At 37.8% G+C, this 20292-nt stretch overlaps 2 protein-coding genes across 2 annotated transcripts in view; both read left to right on the top strand.

The window, feature by feature from the left end:
• Positions 1–1387: 1387 nt before the first annotated feature.
• LOC118745409 lies at positions 1388–2762 on the top strand. Its single transcript, XM_036478859.1, has 4 exons — positions 1388–1497; positions 1556–1723; positions 1783–2060; positions 2653–2762. The coding sequence occupies exons 1-4, from the start codon at positions 1388–1390 to the stop codon at positions 2760–2762; spliced, it is 666 nt and encodes a 221-aa protein (XP_036334752.1).
• A 13915-nt stretch (positions 2763–16677) lies between these two features.
• The window catches only part of LOC118745538 (ATP synthase subunit beta, mitochondrial), a 55256-nt gene continuing 51641 nt past the window's right edge, over positions 16678–20292 (top strand). Inside the window, exons 1-3 of the mRNA XM_036478984.1 lie at positions 16678–16852; positions 17128–17180; positions 17241–17499. Coding sequence (XP_036334877.1) covers positions 16789–16852; positions 17128–17180; positions 17241–17499 — 376 coding nt within the window. The 5' untranslated portion in view covers positions 16678–16788. The remainder of the gene's footprint in view (positions 16853–17127; positions 17181–17240; positions 17500–20292) is intronic.

The raw sequence follows: 20292 nt of genomic DNA, 5'->3' as shown, positions 1-20292 counted from the left end.
AGTTACCTGGTGAGATTATCTTCACGTGCGTACAATCGAAAACACCAATTACTGTGGGAAACTTAGCAATACTGTAAAATCCTTTATAAGTTTCATATTTTTGGCTGCCATCTTTTGGCAGCCGTGAACCGTTCTCTTAGCAAGGCTATATGGTGTGACACCAGCGTAACAACTTTGGACACTATCGATTTTGATGTCCCACACAAATCGCCAATTGTTTGAAGCATTCCACCAGTCGCATATACCCGCAAAGTGATTAAAAGCATTTGCTCCTCTGTTAAGGCGTGATTCCTACAAATGGAAAAATTATTACTTTAATTATTAAACTAAAAATATCCTTACCAATCTGTTGGGTGCTTTATGTGATGTCCGATAAGCTCCAAAATGCTATACACTAATGCCTTCCTCATCCGGAATCGATCACAAAAATCCTTGTCATCCAAGACATTGAAATGATTTGGCCGAGTGGATACAATTCTTGTCCTTCGCAATACAACAATTGTGAGTATTTAATTGTAAGTAATGTAGATAAATCCATTTTATCAAACCATTTTAATTTTGTTGATTTCACTTTCAAATAAACTTTTCCAGCTGATGACAACTCGACAGATGAACAGCTGATTAGTTAAACTCAGTTTAAACCTGCCAGATTGGGCGTTTAAACTTAGTTTAAACTACGTTTGAATTGAACTGAAAAACTGCACAATGAGTTTAAACTTAGTTTAAACGAGAAACGAGGTTAAACTCGCGTTGAAAAACTTGCCCTTATATACCTGCGCTTGCACTCATAGCAACTCTAGAATGTTCTGAAGTTCATCGCTCCTTCTCTTTTTCTCGCTGTTCGAAGTGTTCATCCAACTTGACGTTTCTCTTTGTGGAACATTCTACGTCATTCCTCGAACATTCTGCCTATTTCTCGTTGTTCGCTTCGCGTTGCCGCAGTATTCGCCACAATATATATTAACAGTTGAAAATCATTTACACCGGTTCACAACAATTATGCTTGAAACACAATACCCGGCGAACGGCAAATTTCGCCCAGCAGAGCGATGCCGACGACCAACTTTCGCCCAGCTAATTCGCTTACTGAAACACAAATAGAGCGGTAACGAAAACAGCTGGTTGTTATATACTTCAGAGTGGAAATATTTATTTAAGCGTGCTCAAAAAAGTTTAATTATTTAAAATGAATAAAATCCAAAAAAATTTTAAAATAATGAATGTTATGTTCATGATGATAAAGACGTTTCTCCTAGTGCGTCAACGTTTGAAAAGGAGGTGGTGGGTACGCCCTGTGAACCTCACCAGGGAAAACCTTGGCTTTTACACAACCTGTTTTGCCCAACTCAAGCTGAAAGATGAGGGTGATTTTTTTAAGGCAACGAGAATGACCGTGCCCAAGTTTAACGTCCTTCTTACGTTGCTTAGAGAAAGACTGCAACGTTTTTCCAGAAGAAAACCAGTGGACGAGGAGTCACGTTTGGATATTACATTGACGTAAGTTAGCGCTAATAAGACAATCGCATGTAAACATACACTACATACATATCTGCAGATACTTATCTCAAGGCTGCAGTCCACAATTTTTGGCATGGGCTCATAAGTTAGGCGTTTCCACCATAAGAAAAATTATTTATGAAACCTGCGATGCTATTTGGAATGAGCTGCAGTCAGAATTCGTTGCCCAACCAAATCGAACAGAATGGAAGAACATTGTGGAGCGGTTTGTTTAAAGGATTTTAATTTTATACAAACATAATTTGTTATTTCGCTTATAAAAAGGTTTTATATAAAAACTGGAATGCCGCATTGTCTCGGCGCTGTCGATGGCAAACACATCAACATAGTTTGTCCAAAACGTAGTGGATCTCTGTATTACAACTACAAGAAGACATTCAGTATTGTACTAATGGCTGTTTGTGATGATAACTACACTTTCGTCTTTGTTGATGTTGGAGCATTGGGAAGCCAAAGCGATGGTGGAGTTTTCGCGCGCAGTGCTTTTGGCAACATGATATTAAGAAACAACCTTGAGCTTCCTCCAGATGTCAACCTTCCTGGTAACTCAATGTTTTTCATGAAATATATATCGTCGATTGGTGCACAATCGGCCCTATGCTATCGTCGGTAAAAGTGGCGATACCTCCATCGTCAGCCATGTTACTGATAAAATGTAATTGCTAATTTACATACCGAAACCTGAGTGGAAGATCGACTTATCTCAACAGCCAGTTAGAAAACGCCCTATCTCAGAAAACTTTTCAAAACCGCCATATTTCAGAATTTGATTGAAACACGTCCTATCAGAGAAAACTTTTCAAAACCGCCCTAATTTAGAATTCGGTTCAAAAGCGCCCTATCTCTGCTGCTGATTCGTAAACGCACTATCTCAACATATTTTCAATACATTTTCAGTTGATATAAGGCGTTTTTCAATAAACTTCTGAAATGGGGTGTTCTTGAAAAGTTTTCTGAAATAGGGCGTTTTTCAATCAAATTCTAAAATGGGGCGTTCTTCAATCAAATTCTGAAATAGGGCGGTTTTGAAAAGTTTTCTGAGATAGAGCGTTTTCTAACTGGCTGTTGAGATAAGTCTTCCACTCAGGTGTCGGTATGTAAATTAGCAATTAAATTTAAAGATATTTTAACTAGGTACAAATACGATATTTCCTTATTATTTTGTGGGAGACAACGCATTTCCTCTAATCAAAAATGCGCCCATACCCAGGTCGGAATTGGTCTCCCATAAAACAAAATTTTAATAAAAAGCTTTCATCTGCTAGAGTTCACATTGAAAACGCATTTGGTATCCTAGCAAACAGATGGAGAATACTTCACAATACTATTCACGCATCACCACAAATGTAGATAAAATTGTGCTAGCAACAGTAGTTTTGCATAATTTTTTAATGCTAGACAGAAACAGAGGTTATTTCAATGAGAATTTGGTCGATCACATTGAAGATGGTACTTTTACTCCAGGAACATGGAGGCAATCAGGTTCTGAAATAAGATCCATACGCGTTTCCCAGGCAAATCGCTCGCCAGCATCGAGAGAAGAACTGACAGAACACCTTTTTAATAATTATTATTTATTTTTCTAGTTTCTATTATTTTGACCTTAGGCATACACGCCGTGTCAAATTTATAAATGCCCCGCATATTGACACGTTTTAAAAATTTACTGTTTTGTTATTTAGTTTTCGTTACTTTTTTATATATTAGTCTGTAATAAAAACCGCATAAATTCAAGTTTCAAACTTTGTGCAATACATAAATAAGTCAACAAACTTTCGTTAAAATTGCAGGCCTTTGATTTTAATTGATTTCTTAGAAAGATTTTGGGTAAGCTAGTTTTTAACCCATTAAATTTCAGCATATAAAAGTGCAAGTTTGAAGTAGCTAGGACTTACCGTTAATTTTTGTAATTTTTTTTCTGAAGGGGTTGGGCATTTTCATCCATACAAAATATGCTCGACGATTTTTTTTATATAGAAGAAAATGAGCAAGATCTTCAACAAAAAAAAATTTTAAAAATCAACGGTAAGTCTTAGCTACTTCAATCTTGTAATTTACCGTACTGAAATTGAATGGGATATTGCACAAAGTTTGAAACCGGGATTTATATGGTTTTTATTAAAGAATAAACTATGTCTTTATAAAAAATAATTACATTAAAATAACAAAAAAATTATTTGTTAAAACTTGGCAATAGGTGGTGCGCTTATAATTTGAACACGGGGTGTATGTCCATACATATTTTTATAGGTTAAAACACATTTGTTATGGATAACATTTTAATTCATAGAATTTTAATTCATTACATTATAATTCATAACTTATCTTATTTGTATACTAGTGAATGTACATACTTACATAAGAAATAATCGTAAAATGAAATAAAAATAAAATAGACAAAACGAATTCAGTCTTTCCATATACTTTTACTTTTAGAGATCTTTTTGCGTTTTGAGATCAACTTGTATATTACAACTAAACTCAAACAGAAGATGGGAGACCTGGCCGTTATTTAGGCCGTTTTCTAGAACATAGATTTTGTTTGAATTAAATTTGCAAAAAGTCTGTTTGTCTACAATTTTTACAAACGAGTAAAAAAACATTGTACCTATAGTACACCGCCAAACGATTAGAAACAGTAGGATTTTTCGAATTGTAATTATAATTTTATATAAATATAGTTAATATTACTGAATGCACTATATTAAGGAAAAAAAATTAACTAAAAATATTGTGAAATTAAGAAAAAAGCGACAGATAGAAATGTTGTAGTAATAGTAATATGATAGTATTTTAGCGTAGAACTTCTTTTTGCGTAGGCGGCCTTCGGCCGCACTTAGGGATTATAACCCTCACTACGTAGAATTCTCTTCTGTGTTGCCAAAGAATGGGGGCTGAACACCTTTTGCAGAGAACACCTTTCTGCGTAGGCGGCCTTCGGCCGCACTTAGGGATTATAACCCTCACTACGTAGAATTCTCTTCTGTGTTGCCAAAGAAAGGGGGCTGAACACCTTTTGCAGAGAACACCTTTCTGCGTAGGCGGCCTTCGGCCGCACTTAGGGATTATAACCCTCAGGCAGTAGAATTCTCCTTTCTGTTTTGCGAAGAAAAGGAGCTGAACACCTTTTGCAGAGATCACCTTTGTATATTTTTAATGCTTACTGGGTTATATCCTATCTTCTTTTGTCTCTCATTCTTTTGCATATTTCGGAGTTTGACAGCTGAACTCCGCCATTTAATTTGCATGTGCAACCAAAGTCAGACGCGTGATTTTGAAGGTGTTTTTATTTAATGAATTGTGATTAATTGGTTAATATTAAAGTCGTAAATCAAGTTATAACTAATCGAGTAAAGTGTAAAGTGAAGGGGAATACAAAAATGAATTGGTGAAGTGGATGCTTTAAGGAGAATAGGAGTGATAAATGTACGCTAATTTCCAAATTTTACAAAAAAGGGCATATTTCAAACATAATTTGTAAATAAATTAGTGACCAAAAATTACAATAGTGGATGTTAAAATAATGGGTAGACCCTTGGCTACAAGTGTGTGCAATTTTTTTTTGGATCGGGTCACCTCTTTGGACGCAATACCCCGATATAGGTGGGCCACTTACTAAACAGTACCCCTCATTTTTCCTCACTTCTTCTATTATAATTTCGTTAACATCCATTTTAATTTTTGCGGTTGGCAAATGCTTAAAATTTTATTTCCAAAACCAATTGGCAAACTGTGAGTTTATTTACTTCGAATGCTGTCAGCTGATAAGGTGACCATGTTTCAAGAAGGAAGCTTTTACAACGAAGAGGGAAAATACCAGCAAGAAGAAGTTTAAAATATAGAAATAGTCTTTAAATATAACTACTAGTAAACTTACGTTATACTCTCTCTCTGATAGAAAAATATAAGGTATATTATTTTACTTTTAAACAAAAATTACGACAACTTTTAAAGTATGGTCATCATGGCCTTTTTTGTCGTTGCAGTTGACCGCGGCGATAGAAATAAATCTATCGTCGCGAACAGTCTTCGAACAACCTTCGTCGTTTGCTTTGTTTGTGCGCATTCTCATATAAATCAGTGTGTTTTAATTAATTCGGCGAACATTCGCGACGAAAAATTTGCCGTTCGCCGGTGTTGTGCTTCAGCTTTTAGTTTTGTTACAACTTTGCAAAATTTCACTTTTTCACTGATTACTTATAGATGTTTGCCAAAGGTGCAAAATTTTTATAAAAACGTAAAGCGATTTCAGTGATTTTATAATCAAACAAAATGTAATCGATTTACCTTTCTTCTTATATATATTAACAGGTGCAAATCATTTACACCGCTTCACAACAATTAGTTTAGTTACAACTTTGCAAAATTTCACTTCTTCACTGCTTACTTATAGATGTTTGCAAAAGGTGCAGAATTTTTATAAAAATGTAAAGCGATTTCAGCGATATTATAATCAAAAGAAAGGTAATCGATTTACCCTTCTTTTGATGTATAGTAACAGTTTTAAATCATTTACAAACTCAGTTTTCTGATGGTGCTCCTGGCGATGAAACTGCTGGCATTGAAGGTGCTGATGGTGAATGCCAAATCTGTAAACAAAAAAATATCAATTAAAGTTTATAAACATATATAAAATCTCAATATATACCTTTAGATTGTATCTAAGTCGCTGGTGTTTTGCAATCTAAAAGAAAAAAAAATTACATTATAATCAAATAAAATTGTTAAATGTAAATGGGCACGTTCATAAGACGTAGCTGTTTAGCTCATCTGCTACGAAACTGTTGGCAACTGTTGAACCCAACAATTACGTCTTAGAAACGGCTTGATGAATATGCTGCCAAATGAACAGCTGATAAATGTAAACAAATGAAATTGCAATAAATAGAGATAGTTGCGCCGATAGTATTCACAATTCAACGCTGAGCTGTTGCCGTGTTGGAAAAATCGTTCAATGTTATAATGAATTAAGCAGTGTATAATTATATAGCAAACAATTTGGAAACATATATTTAGAAATGTAGTATTATTATAAAATATTTTAGTTGCTTTATCACATCAGTAATATAAAATGGAATAAATTTATTTGCAACTGCCACCTAACAAAGCGGCCTTAAATTTAATATAAGCGGCGTAAGTCTTTTCGATCAGCTGTTTAGGCTATGCCCAATACGTTGAGTTCAGGTAGCGTACAAATTTTCCGCTGGAAAAAATGGCGGAAAGTTGCCAACAGTTGAGCTGAGCGGAACTACTCAACTGTGCGTTTCTAAGAGAAACAGACAACGACTACGCAACAGCTACGTCTTATGAACGCGCCCAATGTATGTATTCTTACCTTCAAAATTTTCGCAAAGTGACATTTCTTCACAGTATAGTTGCGTTCCAGATGCTTCACGATTTGCAGGTTTTTACAGGAAGTCGTTCCAGGTGACCACCTCCCTTGAGGTTTATTAATGGAGGAAACAGCTGTTCCTGCAAATCGTGAATTTCGTGAATATCGTGAAGCATCTGGAACGCAACTTAGGTATACTGCCATCAAAACTTCGATTTTTCTAACTTGCTCGCTCTAACGCATAGAATTCTTATAAGGCTTTCCGCACATTGGTCGTCCAATCATAGTTGCTTCATCGTCACAATCATGATGCAACGATTACATGACGACTACACTTTCGCATACTCGGTCGTGATATTTCAATTCATTTGGCGTCTAAAAATTCACTTGGAGCAGGTATTTTCTATTTTTCTGGTGGATATTTTCGCGAAATATTTACAAAAACCTGCAATTTTTAAAATATAGACTGTGCTGCACCAATTCTAGACATCATTTTTCTGTAATATCTATTCTTTTCTTTTCCTGAAATGTATTTTGTGCATGCACACAGAGACTTTTTACAATTTCGTCATATTTTATAGTTAAAACGCTCACATTTATTGAATCTTAATGCAATTACCCACTTTTTAATAATTTCCACAGATTTTATGCAAAAAAATACTAACTTTTATACAATTTTAACGCAAATATTAACTTTTTCACTAATTTTTCCCCATAAAATGTAAACAAACAATGTGTGCACAACGATTAGCAAACGACAGTGCCGTACTTATCCGTTTCTGCATCTTCTACGTTTTGCCGATAACTAGCCGATAATGACAAGTGTGCAGATCTCATTTGAATTGCATGTGCTCGGTCCAAAATTTCAGGGCGAGACGATAACACAACTGTGGCGACAAAAAAGTTAGTCACCCTACTATTAGCTATTAAAATTTAGTTTGAGATATACTTGTATGTAAAATCTGGTAACACTGTTTTAATCATGTTTCATTTTTCAAATTGACATTGTTTTCTTGAAACATTCTAGAATGTAGATACATAATTATCTTTCTTTTTCTTCTTCTACGCTATATTGGTAACCATTCGAAAAACGTGTATACGAGTGCTACTCATCTCGCGAAGACATAGATTATTTGATACTTGATTTTGTAATAATAATAATTTAATAAAAAGCTACTGAAGAGTTTGCTGAGTAAAAAACACAACCGGTGTGTAAACATTTATTGACATACCAATTGGCGTTAGGAACTCGGTAGTGGGACCTGCGCTAACACCGTGACGAGCCAGGAGCTCCCCACATTGGTGACCCCCGACACAAGGAATTCGCCAAGGTTCGAAAAGCATGTGACGGCATCGGCCACTTGAACAAAAAATATATACGTTTTGTAGCGTGAAGAAGAGCTAGCCGGGCACTGCGTCGCTGACGTGGTTTTGTCTGCAAGGATGTCTGAAGAAGAACAGGATAATGCCACAGGTGCAGCCCACACGCCGGAAGAAAATCGTTTTACCGGTGAGTTACAACACATCAGCATTAGACCGCCTGCATTCTGCAAGCAAAGGCCCGAGTTATATTTTATCCAGATGGAATCCAATTTTGCAATTTCACATGTAAAAAGCGATGACACGAAGTATCATTATGTGATCAGTTCATTAGATGCGGAGGCGATAATGCAAATTGCTGACATTGTAAGCAACCCGCCGGCAGCAAATAAATACGAGGCAGTTAAAAAAGCACTGATTGCTGAATATGCCGACTCTGATCAGCGAAAAATACGCAAGCTAATTAAAGAAAGTGAACTCGGTGACTTAAAGCCTACACAACTGTTGAAACGGATGAGAAAATTGGCCAGGGATAAACTTAGTGACGATGTGCTAAAATCGCTATGGCTCGAACGGTTACCTGATAATGTACGTGCGGTGATATCAATTGGCACTGGCGATTCAACAGACATGGCACGACAAGCGGACCAGATTATGGAAATGTTAAATTTTTCGAATGTATCAGCCATACGTGGCGAGACGAACTCAAAGTGTCTCGGGTACCACTCAATCAGAGTAGAGGTGCAAAAACTCGTGACAGAAGCCAGTCGCGTCCACGTTCTCCGTTCTGCAAATATCATTGGCGTTTTGGTGTGAAGGCAAAAAAATGCGTCGAACCATGCCAGTTCAAGAAACTAGACATGACGGAAAACTGAACGAAGCTCTGTTAGCAGAGACGACGCACAGAGCTAATTTAACTGAAAGTCGTCGTCTTTTCATAAATGATCGAAAAACAAATCGTCGCTTCCTTATTGACACCGGCGCCGATTTCTCCGTAGTCCCACCACAAAAATGCGACAAGTTAGACTTAAACCACAGCCTGTATGCAGCTAATGGTACTCCGATAAAAACTTACGGAACAAAGCTTCTCCAAGTCGACTTCGGGTTAAGAAGAGCAATGGACTGGAAGTTTGTGGTTGCGGACGTCACTCGACCAATTATCGGAGCGGATTTCCTTCACAAGTTTGGACTGCTCGTTGACTTAAGGAGAAAAAAACTTGTCGACACAACAACAAAGTTTGAGGTAAGCGCACTTGCTTGTACAACTTCTAGAGAACAAATTTATACAGTTGCACCAAACCTGCCTGATCCGATCAAACGTCTGCTGGATGAGTACAAAGACTTGACAACACCATTTAGCGTCTCCCATACCTCACTTAGCACGAAAGTTGGACATCATATCGTCGCTGGAATAATGAAATAGTGTAACACGAAAAGTGGAGTTTTGAGAAAAACGAATTGGAAGTTTTTATAAACCATTACAAACCGTACAAACACAATTTCGTTTTTCGCGAATAAACCAGTGAGCCAAAGAGATATTTAAGAAAACTAAAGTTTTTTCTAATAGATTAAAGGATTGTCTATCCAATGGTGCAATTATCGAATAATAGCATTTACACTGTTTCTTTATTCGAGCGACGATATAGTCACCACAGGTCCTCCTATTTTTTGTAAAGCGCGCGGACTTAATCCCGAAAAGCATGCCATTGCAAAGAAAGAATTCGATTACATGCTAAAACAGAACATCTGTCGAGTTAGTAGCAGCCAATGGGCAAGCCCGGTTCATATGGTCCCCAAAAAAGAAGAAGGCAAATGGCGTCCGTGTGGCGACTACCGCCGACTCAACGCAATTACTCAACCTGATCGGTATCCGATACCGCACATACAAGACTTTGCGCAAAAATTATATGGTAAGTCTGTATTCTCCATAGTAGATTTAGAACGTGCGAACCACCAGATCCCGATCGCTGCAGACGATCGTGAAAATACTGCCATAATAACACCCTTCGGGTTATTTGAGTTTAATGTCATGACGTTCGGTTTGCGCAATGCGAGTCAGACGTTTCAACGCTTTATGAACGATATATTCCAAGACATGGAGTACGTTGTCGTTTATATAGATGACATTTGCATTGCCTCAGCGTCAGAGGAAGAACATGCGACTCACTTGCGCAAAGTGCTTCAGCGGCTGCGTGATAACAACCTAAAAATAAACGTTTCTAAATGCCATTTCGCAAAGCCAGAAGTAAATTTTCTAGGTTACAAAGTGACGAAAGATGGCATTGCTCCATCAGCTGACAAAGTCGAAGCCATCGCTAATTTAAAAATGCCCACTGTAGCTCACGAATTGAGACAGTTTGTCGCTATGCTCAATTTTTATCGTCGCTCGCTGCCGAATGCTGCCTTGTTACAGGGTAAACCCCTCAAGTTGATAAAAGGGAATAAAAAGCGAGATAAAACGCCTATCAGTTGGAATGATGAGGCGAGAGAAGCATTTCAACAATGCAAACGTGATTTAGCAAATGCAACGTTACTTGTACACCCATCGCCAAATGCCAAATTAGTACTCCATGTAGACGCAAGTAGTTATTGCGTAGGTCCAGCGATCCACGAGCTAAGAGATGGTGCGTTGTTCCCATTAGGTTTTTTCTCAAAACGCATGTCAGAAACGCAAAAAAGACAAAGTACGTACGATCGGGAGTTGCTCGCCATGTACCAGTCCGTCAAGTATTTTCAGTACCTTATCGACGACCGTCAGTGCACAATACTCACCGACCATAAACCACTCACATTTGCTTTTCAGCAGAAGCCCGACAAAACTACCCCGAAACACACGTGGTATCTTAGCTTCATCAGCGAATTCACCACCGACATACGACATGTGTCCGGAAAAGCCAACGTTGTGGCGGATCTGTTGTCTCGCGTAGAGTCAATCTTCAGTGGCGAACAAATTAATTTTGAACAACTAGCCCGAGAGCAAGTAAACGACGTGGAACTTCAACAACTCATGAGAAACACTTCACTTCAACTCCAGCCGATAAAAATACCAGGCACTAATTTAACCGTCATATGCGACGTATCAACCAAAAACATGCGCCCGTACGTGTCGGAAAAGTTTCGTAAACAAGCCTTCGAGTCTGTTCACAACATTAGTCATCCGGGAAAGAGGTCGACGATTCGGTTGGTGACAGAGCGCTTTGTATGGCCGCGTATGAAACGACAGATTAGCAACATGGTATCTTCATGCCTGCAGTTAAAAAATCAAAGACTTGGAAGCACAATCGCACAGCACTAGACAACTTTGCAGTGCCCTCGAAACGATTTCGTCACATCAACATTGATATTATTGGACCGTTACCACTGTCAGAAGGGTATAAGTATTGTTTAACCTGCATCGATCGATTTTCTCGATGGCCTGCCGCAATACCCATGCAAGACGTTACGGCTGAAGCTGTTGCCAAAGCACTGTTACACGGATGGATAGCGCACTTTGGTGTGCCGGCTGCCATTACCACCGACCAGGGTAAACAATTTGAATCAAGGTTATTCAAAGAGTTGACGAACCTGGTTGGCGCTAAGCACTTTAGGTCAACTGCGTACCATCATCAAGCGAATGGTCTGATTGAGCGCATGCATAGGACGCTAGAGACAGCAATCAAGTATCACACCGATAATAATTGGATCAGCTGCCTTCCCATAGCGTTATTAGGACTTCGTACAACCTATAAAGAAGATTTGGGAGCGACGCGTGCAGAAATGATGTACGGCAAAAATTTAAAGTTAAGAGTTTTTGGCCAACCACACGAGCGAAGGCACAGGCGATGAATTTATTGACAATTTAAAAAATGTAATGACGAATCTTAAACCAGTTTCAACATCGAACCATGCTGCGAACAAAGTTTTTGTGCAGCGAGATATCAACAACTGCACACATGTTTTCGTTAGGGATGACTCTGTAAGACCACCGCTCAAACAGTAGTACGACGGTCCGTTTAAAGTCGTTCGCCGTATTAGTATAGACAGACTCAAGAACGCACACGTCTCCGAAGATGACAACGGAACAAGCGATCAAACACAAACTGCAGTACAACAACCAGTTCAGCGACCAGGGCCGACACAGAGAAGCATTCTTAAACCCACATCAGAATCGTCAAAAGAAGAAAAGGTTACAACTGCAACGCGAGTTGGACGAAGGGTGAATTTTCCGAAACGTTTCGCCGACTTCATCTAACGATGAATCTGAAGGGGGAGTAGATGTGGCGGCAAAACGGTTAGTCACCCTACTATTAGCTATTAAAATTTAGTTTGAGATATACTTGTATGTAAAATCTGGTAACACTGTTTTAATCATATTTAATTTCTCAAATTGACATTGTTTTCTTGAAACATTCTAGAATGTAGATACATAATTATCTTTCTTTTTCTTCTTCTACGCTATATTGGTAACCATTCGAATATTGGTAACCATTGGTATTGCTACTCATCTCGCGAAGACGTAGATTATTTATTTATTTATTAAAAAATAGCCTACGGCTAATACAATTATTCTTATATACAAATACAATTTCAAAATTAACAGCAAGTTGTCTATGACATTATAAATTTTAATTATAAACTAAATTATCTTATTGATTTTTGTTTCAGTCTTGCGAATTTACGAGGTACATGCATATTTATATCACTTACGAAGTATACATACATACATACATACATATATATTTATACGTTGCAATATTTCTAGAACTACCGAATACATTAGTTGCGTAGCTGGCGAGGTCTAGTCTCCCGTCTACCTTAATGTGCATCAGGCGAAAAGGCCTAGTTTCCACTCCTCTGCTAACGAGCTTTCGATCATGTTCGGAAAGGCCGAGTTTCCGATCCATGTTCTCGAAGTCACTCATATGCCACTTCTTCGTCGATGTTAGGCAGGCGGAAAGACCTCCTTTCCGCTCTGCGCTGTGGACGGTTGCTGGACATGGTCGAAAACGCCTAGTTTCCGATCCATGCTAGCAACAATGTTCGAGTACTATCCCACATGTACATAAAATATCTGGAAATCAGACTTAAGACTTATTCGTTATTCGTTACATCGCTATTGGCATCTAGCCATAAACCTATATTTTCTCTAAACGATCCGATGGTTCTTGATACTTGATTTTGTAATAATAATAATTTAATAAAAAGCTACTGAAGAGTTTGCTGAGTAAAAAACAAAACCGGTGTGCAAACATTTATTGACATACCAATTGGGACCTACGCTAACACCGTGAGGAGCCAGGAGCTCCCCACACAACTATGATTGGACGACAAGTGTGCAGATAGCCTAAGAGTACGAATTCTTATCGGGTACGTAACTCTAATAGGCCCGTCAGATTGGGTACTCGTACGGCAATAACGGAAAAGTATGCGAAGGAAGTGGCGTACGTACCGTAGAGATACGCCACAATGAAGGTGTTGCATCTGCAAACAAAAACCAGCTGTTCCTTATGGCCTCGTGCTTGGGGTTTACACAAGTCAATATTTTAGAAACAATAGCAAAACATTCACATTTGTTTACTAATATATATACACTTCTCTTGATGTCTACGTCACTGTCTCTGGCTTTTCGAAGACAGTTTGTTGTCTGGATGCCTACTTTACTCAAACAATGTGTAAATTAATGCATATTCTCATTGGTCTTGTCTTGTGTAAACGCGGTGTTATACAACTGTCAGCAGTGACGGACTTACGTGCGTCAAAAGTTGAGTATTGGCCAACGTCCGTTGGGTCCGTCGACGCAAGGGTTGCCAATCTGACGCTCTCTATGCAAACACACACAGTCTACTCAACTGTCCGTTTCATCCTTGAGCGGAACTTACGCGAAGGACCCATTCTGACGGGGCCATAACCAAAAGAAATTTTGTTGACAGGTGGACCAAAATTTATGTAAACGTGTAGGTGAGATGACTAAAAAGTTGTGAATGTGTTTGTAAATCGTTTGATTTTCAGGGGAAAGTGGTGAGCCGTGGCTGGCAGGGTGGTTCCCGTTGAAACACAATAGCGGCGAATGGCGAATTTCCGCCCGGCCGACGTCAGCAGCTTACTTAAGGTTAAACCGGACAATACTGTCATGACAATAGCAATACATGCACACTTTTTCACTAATCCATGCATACTTCTTCAATTGCCTCAATCACTGCCTTGATTATTTTGAAGACAGTAAATCGGACAATGATTTCACGTATGCAGACAATAATTTTGACGTATTGGGCAAAAAAGAAGAGAAATTCATAACAAAATAACTATAATTATTAAAGAGACGCTGGTGTGTATGTAATTTTGTCTCTTCTTTTTTATTTTTACCATCCTTTTATTAGCTCGGGATGTAAGTATGTAATGTAGTTTTTTAAACTATAATTTTATTTAGTTTTTAGATCAAATAGCTCGTGTGAAACGCGTATTTCTGCAACTTATAACTCTACGTTCACGTTCGACATTTTGCTCAAAATGAATTGCCTTAACTATTGTCAGGACGCTTACGCCACCGAGACAATTATCAGCGTTTTTAACAGCTAATACCTATTTCTTTATTGTCTTGACAGCATTGTTCAATATAAAACTCGCCGTTAGATTTTGCTCAAATAGGCACCTAATTGGCAATTAAGAATGTTTTCACCAATTTAAGCCTTCATTGTTATCCAATTTATCATATAAAAATTAAAATTATTAATTGCCAATTAATAATTAATTGGCAGCTAATTTGCGGCAGACTCTTAAGCAGCTCTGCTAGTTATGTATAATTTTGACTTGGAGGAATGTTTATTGAATAAACAGCAATCATCTGTTTGTTTGTGGTCCTCTTTTACAGCTGATTTTCCATCAGGGATGGAAAATTGAATAATAAAATTGTACCTAATTTACAGAAAACTTTGCCTAAAAGTACATATGTAGATATGTAGATTTCTATATAAAGAAATATAGGGTGATAACAATTCCCATCGCTACCATATCAACTTTCGTACTCACATTAAACAAATTTTGGCTATGAAAAGAAACTCTTCGAGCAGCGCGAGACAAAGCTATGTTGTAGAAAAAGTTAATCACTTTCCTCCCATTTCTTCGATCTGACGTTTCAAAAAGAAATGTTTTTTGTCTATCAGGCGAAATCAACTACAGTTGCGTTACTTTGACCACCCTTCAGTATCATTTCTTTGCCCCTTCACAAAGGAGAGAAGCTATTAGACCAGTTGCCCGCACCAGGAAATGTATTGAAATGTCAATAAAAATAAGAACTGAACACGAAGTTATTTAGTTACGTTCCAAATGTACCTAAAATTATATGTTTGTACCGAATGTACTTTGAAACTAAATAAAGGTACGATTGTATCAACTTGTCCATCACTATTGGCAATCCAACAGCTGATTTCGTATCGCTAATTGCGCAGCTGACGTGTGTGTGAACACCAAACTCAATGCCGCAATTTAAAGCATAATTGCATCAGCTAAATGACCTGTTTGAACATAGTCTTATGCCAAAAATTTCGCACATTAAAACACAACTACGACGACAACGAAATCAGCTACTTGAGACAAGGTAAAATTAAAGTTTTTACAAGCAACAAGATCATTAATTTTTAAGAAAAACTAATACAGTATTTTACAATTTCGATTTATAAACCTGTGAATATTTAGCATATGGCCACAACGAACAACAACACAAGAAATAAGTCTATCGCGGCTATAGTGGCTTCTTGCAATAGCGAACCTCGTTATTGTTGGTCTTGTCTTTGTAGCGGCTTTGTCGTTGTTGATGTTGTTGTTGTAGCGGCTACAACAAACCCGCCCAGATCGGTTAATATCTCAGTCGTTGTCGTCAAGCTCAACTAACGGAAGCCCTAAGAAGCGGGCAGCCTCAACGGGGTCGATCAACACTGACAAAGACGTTAGCGTTGTCTCGTTTTTCGGGCATAAGAAGAGATATTTCGAGTCGTGGGGTGTCTCTCCGTATGCCGGACACCCATTTTGCACATCTGCATCTAATCTGCTCAGGTATGACTTTAACCTGCTACAGTAGCCCGAGCGAAGTTGCGTCTCGTCGATGTGCGGAGGTTGTGTGCCTATAACGGCATTCACAGGTCTGGAGTCTACATAACTCGGGGCGGTAGCCCCAGTTGGTGCACACCAAAAGGAGAACTCTATTTGGTAAGGGTTATAATCCTAAAGCGTGGCTAAAGGCCGTTTACGCAAGGAACTGTACGCAAAAATACTGTGGACGCAAGTGAAAATTGTGATTTTTGGACATTTTTGAAGGGGTCCGTAGGGAAATATAGGGAATAGCTTTTGAATTAATTAAAAATCTTAATCTCCGGTCTCGGATTGTTATTATTCGCGTTAAAACGCGTCGATTGAGACCCCTCTTGGTTGTTTTTTAAATTTGGCCTAGTTCCGCTGAAGTGCACTTTTACCTTAATTTCTATGCGAACATTCGCAGAGAATAATTCGCCGGTCGTTGGAATTGTGTTTCAATGGTTATTAAGCGATGGATATGATATCAAATTGTTTTATGTAATGGCAGCTCTGTAGTGTGGTATCGGAAAACGAGTGGTATTGGACTTGTCATTTTCACAATTCAAAGCAAGATGTTCGGGTTAAGAGCCGCTGGGAAGACTGAAAAAATGATTTTGCCGTTTTTAAGCAATTTAAGTGAGTAACAAAATCCATTTTCCGAAATTTCGAGACAATTAATTAAAGACAATGTACAGAAAGATAACTTGTTAAATACTTAACCTAACAATTGACCAACTTGGTTGTTGTAATGGTTATATAATTATGAGGTGAAAGAAATTGAAAAATCGGTACAAGATATAGATAATCAACTTACATAACGTCTCAGCGATTTGTGCTGAGCTGAACTAAAAATCTTAGAGCTAACTAAAATTTGCTGTACTAAAGTTGGATATTTTATTTACTACGTTTAGGCCGTGGTGCTGCTGCTAAAGCTGCTACTGCAGCTGCTGGCGCTAATGGAAAGGTAGCATTGTAAATTTGAGTTTATTATGTAACTACATAAAATGTTTAAAAAATGTTTTAGATTGTAGCAGTTATTGGTGCTGTTGTGGATGTGCAGTTCGACGATGACTTACCACCAATTTTGAATGCTCTGGAGGTGGAGAATCGGGCTCCACGTCTTGTGTTGGAAGTGGCCCAACATTTAGGTGAAAACACAGTGCGTACTATTGCTATGGATGGCACGGAGGGTCTGGTACGTGGACAAAAGGTTCTAGATACTGGCTACCCAATCCGTATTCCTGTCGGCGCTGAAACTTTGGGTCGAATCATCAACGTTATTGGTAAGAAAATCACCAGTATTTTATGTGCAAAGTAGAAGTCTTCCCTCTTCGCTTCACTCCACACTTGCATGGATATTGGGGAAAATTTTCCTTACATTCGGTCCAAATTTGAAAAAAAAAAGAAAAATGAGTTTCTTTAGAATCTAAAAGTGAAGACTCCGGACCGTGGAGGCTTCTAATTAAAAGTTATTAACTGTTAAAGTTGCAAAATTCACCATACAAATTTCATTGATTCCATGCAAGTGCTGGAAATGAACACAGATGTTCGTTCCCACGACAGTCGGGTCTACGTAACCGGAACGACCCCGATTTATATCTGGCCAAGGACTGTCACTCCAGCAACACCACAAAATCTCTGGGGAATTTGTATGCTGTTACAACAACAACAACGCAGATGTTGGTGTTGCCAGATGGTGAAAATAGAAAAAAAAAGTCGTGGTTTTTTTTAGTGAAAAATATCGTTTATTGTTGAGAAAATTTTAATTTTATTTTCATTATTTATCGAAGTATTGATTTTTATAAAAAAGCGGCGCAGGCCATTATTGGGTGGGCTTTAGATTGGTAACCCCGGAGTACAGCATTAAGAAAAATATGGGAGGTAGAGGGGGGTCTAACAGTTCCCTGTATGAAGATTCAAAGCGCGCATCCTTATACTTTTTAAGGAATTTGTTATTAAAGTTTGTAATTTTAACCAACTTGTATGGCACTATTTTACACTTAGGGACAAATTATTTAAAAACTATAAGGTTCCGCGCTTTAAAACTTTACATATACTCCCTTTAGAACCCCCTCTACCCCCCCTATTTTCCTTAATTCCGTACCCGGGGGTTACCATTCTAAAATTTCCCCCCATTATTTATTGAAGTATTAATATTTATAAAAAAAAATTGCGCGTTTTTTTATTGAAAATTTTCATTCATCGAAGTTTATTTTATGAGAAAGCGCCGCAGGCGAAAATTTGTAATAAAAAATCGGGCGATATCTTTTTTAATTTTCATTATTTATCAAAGTATTGATTTTTATGAAAAAAGCGCCGCAGCCGAAAATTTGTAAATAAATAATCGGGTAGTAGTCCACTTTAGCGAAAAAAGGTCAAAATGGACGGAAAAAGTTTGACAGTGGTATCAATTGACGCGTCTTAACGCCAGTAATAACAATCCGAGACCGGAAATTAACATTTCTAATTCATTAAAGGTTTTTGCAAAAAACACTTGTACTTTCCGCACTATGTTTTGATGAATTTCACGCAAATGAATGGAATAAATGAACTCAATTTAACACGTATTTATTAGTTTTTATACATTTGTGATGTTTTAAGTGTACACTTTCGCGAAATTCTGTATTTAATAGCAATATTCAGAAGCTGAAAATCCGCACCACAATCTTTTGTAGTTAATATAAATAAGTTGGAGGAAAACTGGTGCTGCCACTCTATTAATACAATTTGTATTTCAAATTTAAAAATACCCAAATAATGCACAAGAAATATAGTTTTGTGAAAAGGGGATTTCTGTTCCTTTTCTTCGCACGCAGAAGGGAGAATTCTACGTAGTGAAGGTTATAATCTCTAAGCGCGGCCGAAGGCCGCTTACGCTGAAAGGTGTTCTCCTGCAAAAGGTGTTCTGCCCCTTTTCTTTGGCAACACAGAAAGAAGAATTCTACGTAGTGATGGTTATAATCCCTAAGCGCGGCCGAAGGCCGCCTACGCAGAAAGGTGTTCTCTGCAAAAGGTGTTCTGCCCCTTTTCTTTGGCAACACAGAAAGGAGAATTCTACGTTGGGAGGGTTATAATCCCTAAGCGCGGCCGAAGGCCGCCTACGCAAAAAGGAGTTGGATGCACAAACACTTTTTTAATAGAGTGGCAGCAGCAATTTCGCTCCATTTTATTTTTAATAGAGTGGCAACACTAGTTTTCCTCCATGTTATTTATATTAACTACGCAAGATTATTGTGCGGATTTTCACCATAGGAATATTGCTATAAAATACAGAATTTCGCGAAAGTGTACACTTAAAACATCACAAATGTATAAAAACTAATGAATATGTGTTCAGTTGAGTTCATTTACTCCATTTATTTGCGTCAAATGCATCAAAACATAGTGCGAAAAGTGCAAGTGTTTTTTGTGAATAACTCTTTAATGAATAACAAATGTGAATTTCCGGATTATTGTTGTTCGCATTAAAACGCGTCGATTGATACCCGTCTTGAATTTTTTTTATCAATTTTGGCCTACTTTCGCTAAAGTGCACTTTCACCAATAATCGCCCGATTTCTTATTACAAAATTGCATTATTTATCGAAGTACTGAAAAAGCGCCGCAGGCGAAAATTTGCAAAAAAAAATCGGGCGATTTTTTTATTTTTATTTTCATTATTTATCGAAGTATTGATTTTTATAAAAAAAAACGCGGGAAATGTTTAGTTATTGGCCCATCGTTTTTGGGGTGGGGGGCGGAGGGGGAGGAGGCGTGGCAGTGTAAAGTGAAGGAGAATATAAAAATATATTGCTGATGTAGCTGCTTTAAGGATAATAGGAGTGATAAATTTACGCTAATTTCCGAATTTTACAAAAAAGGGCATATTTCAAAACCAAATTTGTAAATAAATTAGTGACCCAAAATTACAATAGTGAATGTTAAAATAATGGGTAGACCCTTGGCTACAAGTGTGGCAAATTTTTTTTGGATCGGGTCACCTCTTTGGACGCAATACCCCGAAATAGGTGGGCCACTTACTAAACAGTACCCAAAAATGCCGCAGGGGAAAATTGTTAATAAATAATCTCGTGATT

The sequence above is a fragment of the Rhagoletis pomonella genome, unplaced genomic scaffold, assembly GCF_013731165.1.
Source record: "Rhagoletis pomonella isolate Grant_MI unplaced genomic scaffold, Rhpom_1.0 Rhpom_scaffold_00009, whole genome shotgun sequence".
Taxonomy (NCBI): Eukaryota; Metazoa; Arthropoda; class Insecta; order Diptera; family Tephritidae; genus Rhagoletis; species Rhagoletis pomonella.
Note: the sequence above shows the minus strand (reverse complement) of the source record. Positions and strands in the feature narration are given on the sequence as shown.